This window comes from Temnothorax curvispinosus, unplaced genomic scaffold (genome assembly GCF_003070985.1).
Source record: "Temnothorax curvispinosus isolate PA1 unplaced genomic scaffold, ASM307098v1 QBEX01005075.1, whole genome shotgun sequence".
In the NCBI taxonomy this organism is placed as follows: domain Eukaryota; kingdom Metazoa; phylum Arthropoda; class Insecta; order Hymenoptera; family Formicidae; genus Temnothorax; species Temnothorax curvispinosus.
In genome coordinates this window covers 775293-790938 of record NW_020214855.1, presented here as the reverse complement: position 1 = coordinate 790938, position 15646 = coordinate 775293, and the positions used below count along the sequence as shown (strand labels likewise).

Here is a 15646-nt window from a genome sequence, read left to right as displayed (position 1 = left end):
TCCATTTTTCTGGTAGACAGAAATAACTGTGTAAGCTATGAAACTTTCCACATTAAAAAGTAATAGTTTAATTCTCATTCAGGTTCAGAGTTCTCAAGGAAAAATTCCCCACTCGAAGATGAGAGTCATTAATCACGAACGTTGTATTCAAGTTTCTCTTGAACGTACGAGAAATACACGAAACGCAGGAACTTGAGTTCTTAAGTTTGTATGTACATACAATAACAGGTCAATCAATTCTCGTGTTTTATACTTGCTGATGAAGTCAGCATAAAAAAATATTTGAGTCCGATTTTGCGGTGGAAGCCAAGAATTCCATTCACAGATTTTTGCAAGCGTTGCGACAACGACACTTGTTGAAACGCGTGTAAAAGGGTTCATTCGCACGAACGTAACAGGAGACGACATAAGCTGTCAGCATATTTTCGCTGACGCGCCGTTGCGAAGAATCATTCTGCCCATCAAATCCTGGGTTAGTCGTTGCCGATCTAATCCCACGTGAAGATCGGAATAAAGCCAGGAATTTTGTATGAGACGATCGCAACAAACAACTTAGAGATTAATCGAAAGTAAGTCTTTTAATTTCATCGCGTCATTCGAGGTTTAGTGCAATTTAATTAAGTCTGATCTTTGGATTAATTCCGTTTTGTTTAATTTTTTTAATGACTAGTGCGTCTTTTGGATAAATCGAATAAACTGCACGTCGATAAAGGTTCGCCTTCGCAAATGGTTGATGTTCCAATCGATTCACCATGTTGCGTTGTGTTGACGGATTCGAGGATTCGAAATACAGGTAAGTCTATTACTTGAAAATTAATATTTGAAAAATATAGATTCAGTTATATGTCATCAGTTTCTCATTGAAAATTGTGAAGAATATATTAATAATGAATTAAAAAATCATGGAGAGAATATATTGTATTACAGTATTCATTTTGCATTAATAAGCTCAGTAATGCTATATTGCAAATATTGTTTTATTATCTATCTATAAAATTTTAAAATGAATATTGGTCACAATTTTAGGTATAACATCCAACAAATGCAAGACGAAGTCGGGCGGGGACAATCACTCGAAATTTTACGCAAGCCACAAACGTATTCTTCTGACTGGAGCAATTTTAATCTTATTGATTACACTTTTTTTGACAATTATTAATCTTACGTTTTCCATACTGTCCGGACATGACGCTCGTGAAGCTTCAGGTTAGTAAATATTATAACGTACGTAGAGTAAATATTACGCGTATTATTTTTCCTGAGAAATTTGCTCTTGATCGCTCTCGCGATCGTCAATTTCCAGCCGATGTCCTCGAAAAATCATCTCTTCCACCGTGATTCTTTCAGTTCGCATTCAACCGGAAACACGCTTGGAGCGAGTGATCAGGCTAGGCTTCCCTCTCGGCAGAAGATCATTGTTGAAATCCCGGGCGGGAAAAGTGATCGATGGAGACCCATCTTTCAACGATCAAACGGAGCTTACCAGCCAGATAACGCAAGTTGCAGAAAGCGACGCATTTCCAACGATAAATGGGGGAGACGCCGACACGCGTTCCAAGCGGGAGGTAGTATCTCGCAGAAGAAGAGATTGTGATCTGAAGGCGAAACAATGCGAGATGCTGTTGAAAACGGTGCAAAGCTATCTTGAGGCTCTCAGCATTAAGTTTCCGGAAAAATCATTACCCACAGATATCCGGAAATGTCTCGATTGCAAGGAGTTGTTAAACAACGCGGATGAAAACGACGTGGATCACGCGCCACAATCGAAAGATCGATATTTCCCGCATGATTACGCCGAGCAAAATCACTCGAGCGATTTTGGCCCGGCCATTATCAAGCTGCTGGATAACGGACAGGCTGAAAACGGCACAAAACGGACGGAAATTAATCAGACGGAAGCGGCAAAAATTCAGCCGCCAGTGGAGACAAACTCAGTTACGAACAATTCATCACAAAACGTCATGAATCAATCATCGACGAGTACCAGTACGCCGGAAATCACTACTATGTCAATACATCAGACAGATTACAATGGAAGCCGACGAATAGACGTGAGCGACATTGACATTAACAATTCGGGCATTAACGACAAACAGTCGGATAGTAATCCAGCGGCAAACGATTCGCGCGTGACAAAAAATCAAAACGACGAAATCGTTTCTGCCGCGCCGAAAATCGACGAACCACACCGTGTGGCAACCGAGAGCAAAGATGTCACGAACGCGAAGTCGTGGTTTACGACGGAGTCGAGTAGCATGAGGACGCAATACAACGCTATTACGGGAGATGAACAATCTAGGAAAACCACAATCGCGACTGATTCGATAGGAACGACCGAAACGAGAATACCGACATACGAGAATACCGCCATCGATCTTACGACGCAGATTACTGAAAACGTGACGAGTGTGCCGACGGGAAACGACGTGATCAGAATCGACGGCGGTGGCACGATGCATTCTTCGGTGCGTCCTTCGTTCGAGGGACACCTGGAAAATCGATCAGCTACACTGACGAACGGTATGTGGTCGGGAAGAATACGAAGAAGAGGAAGTCGCGAAATAATTAAATCGTGACGGGGAGAGCTCGCTTCTTGTACCAATATTTATGCTACGGATGTGCTTCTTTAAGCTGTGTGGGCTCCTCCCTTGTGTTTTTTTTCCGCCGATTCTTCTTTGCTCCGCCACTTATTTTGATATTTTCTTTTTAAAGTTTATCAAAAAATATTTGTAATGAGTGAACGCACAGAAATTCAATTTTATTGTGACTTGCATCCCTAAGATTGCGTAAGCTGGAAGTATTGGGATATTCATCCTATATAACGTAAAACTCGCTTGATATGACTTGAAATGAAATACCTACGAAGAAAGTTCTAATCTAATTCGTAAATAAAAAACGAAGTACTAAGTTTTTTCCAGACTGCTAGACTTCTACCAATCTACCATTTTCACGAAATAATAATGAAATTCTTAAGAAAGGAATATATGCTTTGCAGGATCGAAGTCGATGGAAAATCAGCGCGATTACGAACAGTTCATGTCGGCTGACCAATTTCAAAAGGACAACGGCAAATCGATTCCGGTAACCACAGAGAGCACGAAATCCTTTCAGCAGCTGCAACCGACACCAACGATGTGGACAATACCGCATCCGGTTTGCTTCTTTGGCCAGTATCCCGGACAATCCTCCAACACGCCATTATCTCCAGTATCAGCGTTTTACCCAGGTCCCACCTCCTCCGCGCAAAGTCGCGGCTTCCCGTTCCTAAATCCACCTAATCAAGGCTCCTCGTCGCCAAATTATATGCAGGTGCAGGCGAACACAGTGCAGTTTATGCCAAGATTAAACTACGTCGGTAATCTGGCTCAACCGCGGCAAGACGTCGGTCCCACGGGACCTGCCATGAGTGCCATGTCGAACCACGCACCGGCCTTCTCGCTGAATCAGCAACCAACCGCGATGTCCCAGCAGCCAATTGCAAACATGCCGTATTTTTGCGGTTACATATCATTGCCAACCATTCGCTTCCCGCCGATCCCTGGCACGTCGCAATCTGACCGTTCTGCCGACGAAGCGAAAGATCTTCCAAAAGAATCAGAAAAATCACCTCAGAAGTACGGTGTTATCACACGAAATAACCCACGTAAGCAAAGTTTCGCAGATTTTCTGCGCGAAAGATTCTTTCCAATTATCTTATCTATCATTTCTCTTTTTAACATATTCTAATCTTATCTATCTTAATTATCTTATCTATCATGTTCTCCTTTTTATCATACTTTAAAGAACGTATAAAGTTTAAATTGAGACAAAATTTTCTGAGAAAGTAAATTAGAATGTCATCTTTAACGGCGTGATAATTGTTTTAGAGTCTTCCACGTTCAACAGATGTCCTATAAATTATCATCAATGCGATAATCTGAACTGCGTCCCAAAGGTGAAATGGTGCGACGGCCGTGTCGATTGCACCGATGCCAGCGACGAGACAAAGTGCTCCTGCAGAGATCGAATATCGCGTGATCGGCTTTGCGATGGTTATTTCGATTGTCCACATGGAGAGGATGAACTCGGTTGTTTTGGTAAAAAACATATGTTTCGTTAAAACTTTTTTTATATACACAATTTAAATAAAATAAAAGACAACTCGATTCTGTTCGGATGTTGTTTGCATTCAATATTTTTTATGTGCACATTTACATTTTTATATAATTACATTTTTATATAATTTGTTTAAAAAATTTGTTTAAAAATTTACTGAATTAGTAATATTGTTAATTTTTAGCATTACGTAACTTTAAAAAAAAAAGATTAAACATTACACTGACGCGTGCTACGCGCTTTTTTTTTAATTTAACTCTAATATTATACTATATTACATTACACCATTAACCTCTTGATATACAAAATTGCCAAAATATGTGATGACAGATGCTCATAAAACCTTTTACACGGCTTTTTTATGAGTGGAATATATGTGACATAGTAGAAATCTAGGTAACCAGCTGAGCATTTCTTCCCTTATCTTGAATGAAACAAGAACTCTAATGAAGAATTAATAAAGAGAATTGTGTTTAGCCGTAACTGCATTGTTAAAAAATAATAGTTATAAATATAATATTATTTTTAAATATTATTATGATTGTCCACCAGATGACGCTAAATACTGGTCAAATTTACGAAAGCTACTTTATCCACGAAACTTTTCTTCATCGCAAGCGGTTTTTACGAAATATAAACTTATCATGACAAAAAAAAAAGACTTACACGTAAACGTACAAAAAGATTTAAAAGAAATGTATGCTATTAAATTTTCCCGGTACCTGTAGAATGATAACAGATTGGCAGTTTAATTACCAGGAAAATTTAATAGCGTACATTTCTTTTAAATCTTTTTGTACGTTTACGTGTAAGTCTTTTTTTACAACAAATTTATTATCTGTGTCCACATTAAACACGTTATTTTTTGCTGGTAAAATCTGCCGATGTAATCTGACAGCAAATTGTCAGAAACCAAACAGAATCTGTCATTCTGTAAACTATTCCATTTAAATAAATATTTCTATTAAATGGATAATAAATAATTCCATTTAAATGGGATATATACATCATGGTTACGAAACGGCAGATTTTGCTCAGTTTCTGTAGGAAATCTGCTATTATATTCTGTTAACAGATTTATATTGCATTATATTTCTGCTGACATTCTATCGACAAAATTTGCAGCAGACACTTTCAAAATCTATTCTCAACAAATTTATGTGATAAATGCTTAATTTCTAGGATGCCCATTAGACTCTTTCAATTGCGACGACTGGGACAGACGTTATAACAGAGACAATTGCGTATCACTTTTGCAACGTTGCGACGGGGTACAGCAATGCTCTAACGGAAAGGACGAACTTGACTGCAATATACTTCTAGAAACACACGTGGGTCCAAACGATGTAAGAGCAGAATATTTATACATTTACTTATTATTGAAATTCATAGTATTTATAATAATATTTATCATAATTTATAATTAGATTCAATTAAATTGCCATTTACAATCTTGGATCTTGGATCTTGGTAGCCCAATTATTATACATATATTTTTTTGTAAATCGATTTAATTACGGGAAGGAAGGGGATTTTACTCCAACGGCAACTGTGTTGTAAGTCTGACAAATCTAATGGGCGCGCTAGTTTACTAATGTTGGAAGAGATATGTGTAATATAAAAAAAAAGTATAATAATTGGGCTACCAAGATCTAAGCTCGGACCGTAAATGGCGATTTAATTTAATCTAATTTAATTGTATATCATAACACACGATTGTATTATATTTCTCGTATTAATAATTTATATATAACATTTTCCAATTTATCTTTTAATGTGTATTGTTTTGTTTGTAGATATTTACGGTTGGTTATACTCAAGGGTATCTGCATAAGAACGTACGAGGACAATGGTATCCCGTTTGCTCCAAAACACTCACTTGGGCAGTGGATGCTTGCGCGTCGGAAATTGGTCATCCACTAACGTATGTCATCGATCGTTTATAATACACGTATATAAGTCGTGCACTTGAAAATTTTTGCTGATAATAAAATTTATTAAATCTCCGAGTTAGGAAATTTCGCAAACCGTTATTAATTTGATATGTCTTTGCAGAACGATGCCGAAAATACAAACCGTTCATGTGCCTGAGAACACCTTTCAAGATCCTTACGTGATAGTAACCGATAATAATAATATAAAGATGATGTCGTGTCAGGGTACAGCGGTATTCGTCAAGTGTCCGCCGTTGCCTTGCGGCACCAAAGCCCTCCCGCGTCAAAACTTCTCCCCCGTCTTCAACACGACGAAGAACAATTACAGAAGACACGCAAAGGAACAATCGGCCTCGGAATTTAATAAGCTCTACCGGGAGACACTGGGGCTGTTGAACGCTAGTCAATCGATGTCCGAGGAAAAGATGCAAGATCAGAATGATACTATTGTCGGGTCGCAATTGCGAGTAGTCGGCGGCCGAGCGAGTCAGCCCAAAGCTTGGCCCTTCCTGGTCGCCATTTACAGGGATGGTAATTTTCATTGCGGCGGTGTTATCCTCACTGAAGTTCACATACTCACCGCAGGTCACTGCATGTATGGGTAAGGGCGTTTTCAAAAACAACTCAGCTGTACGACAATATATATTACAAGCGACAACGAATTATCATATTTCTCGAACGCAAATATCCTTTCTATCGATTTAAAATGTGTGTTTGCTAATAATTTTCAGATATGAGGGACATTATTACGAAATACAAGCTGGTATACTCAGACGGTTATCATTTTCACTGACGACGCAGTGGAGAAGGGCGAAACACGTGATTATACATCCCGGCTTTGTAAAAGAACAGATGCAGAACGACATTGCAATGATCGTATTGGACAAACCTCTTCTTTTCAATCGATGGGTCCGCCAGGTCTGCTTACCAGCATTGAATACCGCGGGTCTTGCATGGAGAGAAGGTCCGTCGCCACAATCCGTATGCGTTGCTGTTGGATGGGGAGCCATAAGAGAAGATGGGCCAGATCGTAAGCTAGACTTTTCTTTAGTAACCGGAGCAGTAATAAGAACAATCTACATGTATTAATTTCGCGCATATAATACAAAATATTCTAAAGAGCGCAATATAACACTGAAAAAAAATCCAGATTCTGGTAGATTCAACCAGTATTTTCTGATGGAAAATGAACAAACCAGATATTTTATTCAAGGAAATATTTCGAAAACAAGATACGGCCTGCTTCTTTATTTAAAATTAAAATTTCGTTTTAGCGGATCATTTGCGAGAAGTGGAAGTGCCGATTTTGTCATCGTGTAAATATTTGTCCGATCAGAACAATGCCACGATCTGCGCAGGATATCCTCAAGGCGGCCGCGATGCCTGTCAGGGCGATAGCGGTGGTCCCTTGATGTGCAGGTAACAATTAACAGGAAGAAAACACTGAGAATCTGTGAATTTTACGACTGTTATTACAAAAAGCCTCCTTGCACAGAAATCCAAATTTAGCGTCGCAGTGGTATGCGGCAGGCCTAATCAGCCATGGTGACGGATGCGGACGTCCGAATGAGCCCGGTGTTTACATGAAAGTGAGTTACTACATAGATTGGATTCTGCAAACATTTGTAATTTTAGGTAAGTCTTTTAAAAAATTAAAAAATGTTATATACATTTTTTTTTAAGCTTGCTTTTATTACTTAAAACATATTATTTTGCAGATACTCAAGAGACATCTCCTTATGGAGGTAAACCTTTGGATTCGTGTCCGGGATTTAGCTGCCAATCGAGCATGATGGGAAAGTGTTTGCCGAAAGAGAATCATTGCGACAGGATTGTACATTGTTTAGACGGAGAGGATGAAATCGGATGTGAAATTCTGCAAATTAATGAAAGATACAGGGAATCGGATTCTAATAATACATCTGTGAAACCGCAAGCAAACGAAACATCCAGTGATGCCACAGAAAAAAATAGTAAATTATGCCAAGCTCTTTCATAATTGTGACAAGCCTCGGATTTTTAATAAAATAATTGGAAATGACGCGGAATTTTATGTTACAGAAGTGAGCACGGAAACAATTCCTATTTCTACTTCTTCCTATTTCTTCTATCAGACAGAAACGCAGACTTACAGTGACGAAAATTCAAACATCACTGATACTTATACCACAACGCCTAAAATAACGATGTCGAGCGTTAGATTAACGTTCACCTGCAAAAGGTAAGTTACAAAATATTACAGGGAAAGAACGGTTTTGCTGAAGTATTTAAAAATTTAGCTGGATTTACAGATTCGAAAATAATTTTGTTGCACCATCAAAATAAGTATAGTAGGTCGCTGAAATATGATGATAATGCTATAAAAAGTTTTTACATCAGCAATCAGTTTTAGCAATCAGTTTGAGTGTTCTGCATAATTATTTTGATGGTGCAACAAAGTTATTTTCAGATCTGTATCTAGCTAAATTTTTAGATACTTTTAGCAAAACCGTTCTTTCTGGGGTATAATTTAAAGTATTTAATAACATAAATTAAGACTTTTGAGCCAATGTTCGTCTCATTTACAGCCTGATTCAAACCATAATGATCAACAAAAAATGCGATAAGCACTTGGATTGCGAGGACGGCACCGATGAAGAGGACTGTACCTGCAGAGATTACCTGTTAAATTTCCAACCCACAGCGATTTGCGACGGACATCTAGATTGCGACGACGAAACGGACGAGAAAGATTGCGGTATTCGATCTTACGTAATTTCACCGTATTTGGTTTCGCTTATCTAACAAAATGATCGTTTCAGGTATATGCGAGGATGACGAGTTTTATTGCAGCAGGAGCAAGGGTTGCATCCCGATGGTAAAGAAATGTGATGGAAATTTCGACTGCCCTCTAAGGGAGGACGAAGTTGATTGCCGTGAGTATACGATTCGTGTTCTCGTGTCTAAAAGACCGTTAAGCGGCATCAAAATTGCCATTTCCTTCTTTCAGTTGCATTGACTAACGGGGAATACGTGAATATGGATAGCGATAATCGACCGGTTTTGAACATAGAAGGTTTGCTTAGTAGATACTACAACGAGACGTGGCATGTAGAATGTCCTCAGCCAGATATACTGAAGAATAGCACTAAAATGTCGATAATTGGAGGAAACTTGTGCAAATATCTCGGATTTATGTAAGTTTGACTCTTAAATGTTCAACGATTCGGTAAAAGTCTGACATTTATATTCACGCTCAATTTTCTAAATACAACACTTATCGCTGCTCGATAGTATTTTGTTCAAAAAATATTAACTGCAAAATATTTAATTGCGTTTGCGTGCGCGTTAATTGTACGCAGGAGTTTGCAGTCGTCGGGTGAGATCGTTGTGAATAAAACGGTGCTGGAAACGAGGTTCTCGCGAAGGTGGGCCAACGGCACGACGGGTTACGAACCTTCGCCGGTGGCAGGGAGTGAGGGAGGCGAGACGTGTACGGCGCTACAGTTTCGCTGCAGACCGGTTTTAAGCAGCAGCGCCGACTCGCATCTGGCCGTCGATCCGAAAACCGGAAGCCATACCTACCTGTGGCCGTGGCTGGCGGCCATCTTCGTCGACGGCCGTTATCACTGCTCGGCCTTACTCCTGGAATCAGACTGGCTCCTGGCCGATTCGAGTTGCACGGAAGCTGTCAGGTAAGTGAATCCCGTTTTCTCCGAAATTCTTCCTTATCTCAAAAATGCCTATCCGGTGCATTTGCAGAGCGCAGATTGTGTAAAATTTGACGAACCGTTTAGTTATTCTTACGATCGTTCTTCATCAAATTTTATCGATCAAATATCGATAAAGAGATGCGTAACGAAGAATAAATTGCAGATTATCAGTGAATTATACAACAGTTCTGCTCGGCCAAAGTCGCTCGTTCCTCTACGTAGACGGGCCTCATCAACAGATCTCGGTCGTTGACGAGATCAGGGACGTGAAAAGAACAGACATCTCGTTGCTTCACTTAAAAACTGCGGTGAACTTTACCCGTTACGTGCAGCCGTTGTTCCTAGAGAAGAAGTGTGTATATTGATTATTCATCCGTTATCACATATACATATATTTTCTTCCTTTTACATGGCTATTTGTCGAATTTTCGCAGAATATATCCACCGGAGAAGGACGATTTATGCGTGGCAATCGGTACGGACAACGAACATCTAACGCAATCAATTTTTCTCCAACCGATCCTTGAAAATTGCGACAAGTGCTATCGTTGTTTCGTCGAAGCTTTAGGTATCAAATGCCCGGTGAGTAGCTCCATTATAGTAGCTCAAACTATGATTATTTCTATTAATTACGTAAAAGATGCATCGCTATTGGATTTCGACTTTATCTTTTGTACGCGTTTAGACCAATGGAACTTCTTCGAATTGGAGCGGAACGGTATTTTGTCGCAGCGAGAAAGGATGGTATCCCGCGGCTGTATTTCACGAAAACGATGGCCCGTGCAGCTTCCAAAGCACACAAAACTTGACGAGCATCGATTACATCCATGCCTATCTTACGCAAGCTTTAGGTAAATTTAGGTCATACCTGTAAAGACATCAATTTTTATACTATTAATTTTTTAATGTAATTAATTTTACGTCAAATGTTGTATTTTTATGCGAAAAAATGAAACAATCTAGGGTGATTTAATTTTCTTACTATGGTACTACAGAGAAAGAGCCACAACCAACAGTTGAAGCCACGTGTGATGGTGTTCGGTGCAATATCGGACGATGCGTCCCTTGGAATCAAGTATGCGACGGTGTAGCGGATTGCCGAGACGGTGCGGACGAGAAAAATGCAATGTGTCTACAAGTGCAACAGACGAGAAGAAAAGACGAGTCCAACCGCAGTAAGTAATTTTAGTGAACAATTTATGAAATTAATTTAAAATTGTAATTTACATTAGATTAACTTAAAATCTGAATTAAAAGTTTAATAGAATTATAAAGTCAGATCCATTAGATTAATTTTTAACTAATTGTAAATTTATTCGTTCTTGTGCGCGAGCTCATTTTCTCGCTGCCGGCGATTCTAGCGTGCGACTTTAAAAACTGGGAGCCGTGTGCAAATTTGTTTCATTTTTGGATCAGAATTATTTTTAATTCCGTTCAAATGCTCATTTTGATAAATTTGAAATCAATTTATTGTTAGATAGCTGCAGTAATCATAAATACGAATCATAAAGTCATCTGCTTTTCTATAAATAAATATAAAATGTAAAATTACGTCAGCGGCAATTAGCTATTATAGATCTTAAATTAATGTAAAATTTTGTCAGCGGCTGCGAATGTATTAATATGCATTTTTTTGTGTAGAATGTGCAAAGTCGGAGTTACGGTGCAAAAACGGCGAGTGTGTCTCGAAAAGTGCATTTTGCGACGGTAAAGTGGATTGCTCGGATGGAACGGATGAACCTGTAAGATGCAGCTGCGCTGAATATTTAAAACTGACTAAGCCAGAACGATTGTGCGACGGGGTGCGACATTGTCTCGATAAAACCGACGAGTCGCCGGAAGCGTGTCATTGCATCGAAACTAATTTCAAATGCAACACGTAAGATTGATAATTCTAACAACATAAAACATTTCTTATATCTCTAACACTTTAAAAAGTATTGTTGAATAAATGAGAATTCTTGTAAAAATTATTACAATCAATAATTATATGTAAACGTTATGCGCAGAGACAGCAAAAATGTTAGCTGCATCTCGCGAGATTTCGTGTGCGACGGCGACAATGATTGTCCGAACGGAGAAGACGAGACGGAATGCAAAAAGGTGCAAAAAACTGCAGATAACAGGTGAGAATTTAATTGAAATGAGCTGCGCCATAATTGTTGTATGTCACGGATAATAGGTACATCACAATTGTTAAATGTTGACTAAATAAAGTTAACACGTTTTTTTTAAATTGCTTCACAGATTTGCTGCAGGCGAGGTGGTGCAACGATCCTACGGAGTATGGCACACTCTGTGTTATCCGTCAGTAGTAATGTCACAAGAGGAGGCAGTAAACGTGTGCCGAAAAAACGGCTACACAAACGGAACGATCAATTACGAGTATCAAACTCTCGAACCTATTGTTCCATCTCGCGATGATTTCTACATGATACGATTAAATTCGGACACGTGGATAACTATGCGTGACGATAAACCGCTCATAAATTTGGTCCAACCGGAGAGACCCTGCTACCGTCTTTTTGTCAAGTGCAATTAGTGAAATGTATTGTTTACAAATTTTAAGCAATCACGTTATAATAATTTCATCTCTACATCTTATTCACGGTATGACAATCGAATGTAAAAGATCTTTTTTATCTTGAAAGTTAATGTGAAAGACACACGAAGTATCATTAAGTTTTATATAATTGTTTTAAGAGATTAATTTATTTAGTTGTAGCATAAAAGCTACAATATTCGAGCAAAGCAAATCAATTACGTTAGAAATAATTCTTTTCTAATCGAATAAATAAGTTCATTATTCTTTGTTTGTACTTTTGATAAAACGTCAAATAAATCTGCATTAAAAGAGAGAGATATTCGCTATAATTTGTATTTGTAGTTTCATCGTTTTAATTGTTATCTACTAACATAACGTAAAATTGTTTGCAAAATTTAACACTCCCTGCAAATATATTTTACATAATATATTAAATATATTAATGAGCAAACTGTATTAAATGAAATATACATTCTTAGAATTCGCTGTTTGACAGACAATGGAATCAGATAATCACGTAATGAAATACATTCAAGAAATATGATAGCGTTGAATAGAATTTCCCGATACCGCGATACGTGATCGCTTCGAGCACGTGCACGTGCGTCACGTAGGAGACAGTGCGAATTAGTCACTCCGGGAATGTGAATGGATACCGTTTTCCGTGGTTTCGTGGCATTCGAAGGCAACTTGCCAGGAGGAGCCAGGGGCGCAGTCGTTTGCCTTCAACAGCAGCGACCCCATTCGCTATACATTCCATCTGCCCCTTCTTCTTCTCCGAAGCGATTCCTCGTCCGTCCGTTTTCCATCGTTCCGGCAGTTTTGCATATTGACTTCGTTCGATGAAGACCACCTGGAGCGAGCTAAAGGTTAATTAACGTTATCAATTTAGCTCCCTTGAATACCACTAGTTTCATAAGTGACTCTTGCATTTATATTGAATATAGTGTACAAGAAAATATTTTATACGTCAAAGAAAAAATAATATACATATTTTATCTGACAATGAGAGTAAATAAAAAATATATTACAGAAAAAGAGAAGTAAATTATTATAAAATTTTTTTTCGAACAATTGATGGTAGCACGAATTTCCAGCAAATTTTATATAATGGATATATAAAATATAAAATTATGATTTTTTTTTATTGGTATCAATACATTATTTGTATTTTTTGCTGCTTGCATTTGCCGTAGCATTCTTCTCAATTACTATACTTTACATACCGCTTTTTACCTTAAAAGCTTACCGTCCGATTGTACGTCGAACGGCATTGCGGTGTAGAGTCCCTAACAACAGCCACACGCGGAAACTCCTTTCCTGGTTCTTTCGAGCGAAAACGAGGGGAATATGAAAATAATGGCTATTTTTTCTCCGCGTGCGTCCATCTACTGCATCCTATCGCGGCGCCGGCGTGGTATATATTAAACTTGCACGTTTTTTCTTTCGTATGTGCTACTTATGATCTATATTAACGCGAATATTTCTTATTTCATAAACATGTCATAAATTGTTGCTTTATCCGTTCTCTCTGTCAGGTTCAAAATAAAATAATATGTTTTCGATATCATTTGTAGAAAGTTACGCGTTACTGACGATTCGATCGTATTGATACGCGTACTTTCGATATGCACTTTCCATATACTTTCCGATATGATTCACGAACAGATTCACGCTCTAATTAACATATCTAATCACCTTATTAATTTAACTTAGTTGGTAAACAAAATGATTAAACATTTTTTACGGGTTTTATGTTCACGTTATATACTTACTTCGTATCAAAATAAATTTATTTCTTGAAACTCTTATAGTACCGTATATTTTCAGATGATCTAAGACTTTACTATCCGATCGCGAGGAATATAAGGAAAATTATGTATTTTGATGTAACCAACACAGGTAAAAACTGAGTTTCTAGCGCGCTCACGAAACATTATTTAACGCGGTTAAATACCTTTAAGTCATTCACATCGCTTATTAACTCACGCAACCAAGCACGCGAGGCACGTACTTTTTACACGCCGGATGCTGTGCCTTATCGATTGCTCCATACTAACCGGGAGCTCGCGGCGGAATGTGTCGGTGCGATCATGAATATATGTATAACCGCTCAGTGATCACGATGAATTCGCTGCATTTATGATGTAGCCGCGTAAGAAGGCAAAACGAGATTAGATCTTTTGTTTTTTTTTAACCATCCCTCTGTAAACTGATTTAAGGCCCTTTGCGTTCCTCGTTTTCCTTTCCCTTGCGATATCTCGTATATTTTTTCCGTCGTGATTTTTATCCAATTTAATTTTCCTTCCTCCGCGTGTTGACCTCGATATTACGTCTTTTCCTTTTTTAATAAGCGACTACAAGCATGGCTGACAATGAGCGACCCGGAGCTTTTCCTCGGCGATCCGTTGCCGACGAGACATTGATTATGTAATCAACACCGGGGTACACTACGTATAATTTCATTCCGCGGTGTACCGTTGGCCGCTTCCACCGCCTAAGGTTCTTCATTCCCCTGTGCTACTGTGTGCGCGAACGCGTCTTTTGCACGTTCACGCGAAACGCGGCGTGTACAAGTGTATGAGCGTTATAATGCAACGTAAAAGGCAAAGCCGGATTCAGGCTAGATTGCGGCCAATCTTTAAAACCGAATGGCGAATTCTCCATAGAGGGAATTCTCCGCGTATCACAATCGCTTTTTTCGTTTCTGCGAAATGTCGACAAAGGAATTCAGGAAAAGAGGAATCCAAAGGACGTTCCTCATAAAAGTATGTACATATTTTAATCATGCAAAATATCTATATAATTTATTCAATATTTTGCATAACTTCTGTTTAACGGCAAAGCAGCTTGCTCAATTAAATGATGCATTACATTTGGCTGGTATAACTTTTATGTAATTGTTAACACATTTATTCTGCAACGAGGATACAGGCAGAAAGTGGCGCGATGCGCACAGGTTGAGAGTGCCTGAACTAATGATCGTTTCGGTGTGAATTACCTGTGGTCCGTCTCGCGCGCTGAACTGGACTCAACGCGCAGGCAGGACGCTGAGGCGCTGGGAGAAAGGATTGAAGCGAGAACACGAGCGTAGAGAAATCTTTCCCGGCAGCGAGCGCGAGAGAGATGAGCAGAGAAAGCGCCAAAGCGGTCAACGTTCAAGAATGTGTAAAGTCCTCATTACGTATTACCCACATTACGTCGCGCGGTGGTAGCTCGTATCCTTGATGAGCCCACTCTGTCCCGCTTGCATTCCGAGCCTGGCATTGTACCTGCGTTACGCGCGACATGAATCATCCCAGGATCGAGGAAGTCCCTGTCCGTCCGAGAAGCATTGATCCTCGAGAAATTTATTAAGCGATGACGACCTTACGCGTGAT

The 15646-nt window shown here is 39.0% G+C and overlaps 1 protein-coding gene across 1 annotated transcript; it reads left to right on the top strand.

Moving 5' to 3' along the window:
* Positions 1 to 462: 462 nt before the first annotated feature.
* On the top strand, positions 463 to 12581 carry LOC112454440 (serine protease nudel). The gene is made up of 25 exons (XM_025015829.1): positions 463 to 569; positions 671 to 793; positions 1027 to 1206; positions 1348 to 2520; positions 2996 to 3643; positions 3867 to 4076; positions 5278 to 5441; positions 5892 to 6019; positions 6151 to 6630; positions 6761 to 7059; positions 7304 to 7448; positions 7525 to 7664; positions 7748 to 8002; positions 8091 to 8250; positions 8597 to 8766; positions 8831 to 8944; positions 9019 to 9205; positions 9371 to 9703; positions 9885 to 10073; positions 10156 to 10303; positions 10407 to 10572; positions 10717 to 10896; positions 11363 to 11600; positions 11731 to 11847; positions 11969 to 12581. Coding segments are annotated over exons 1-25 (6243 nt in total). The 5' UTR covers positions 463 to 568; the 3' UTR covers positions 12264 to 12581.
* Positions 12582 to 15646: the final 3065 nt, after the last annotated feature.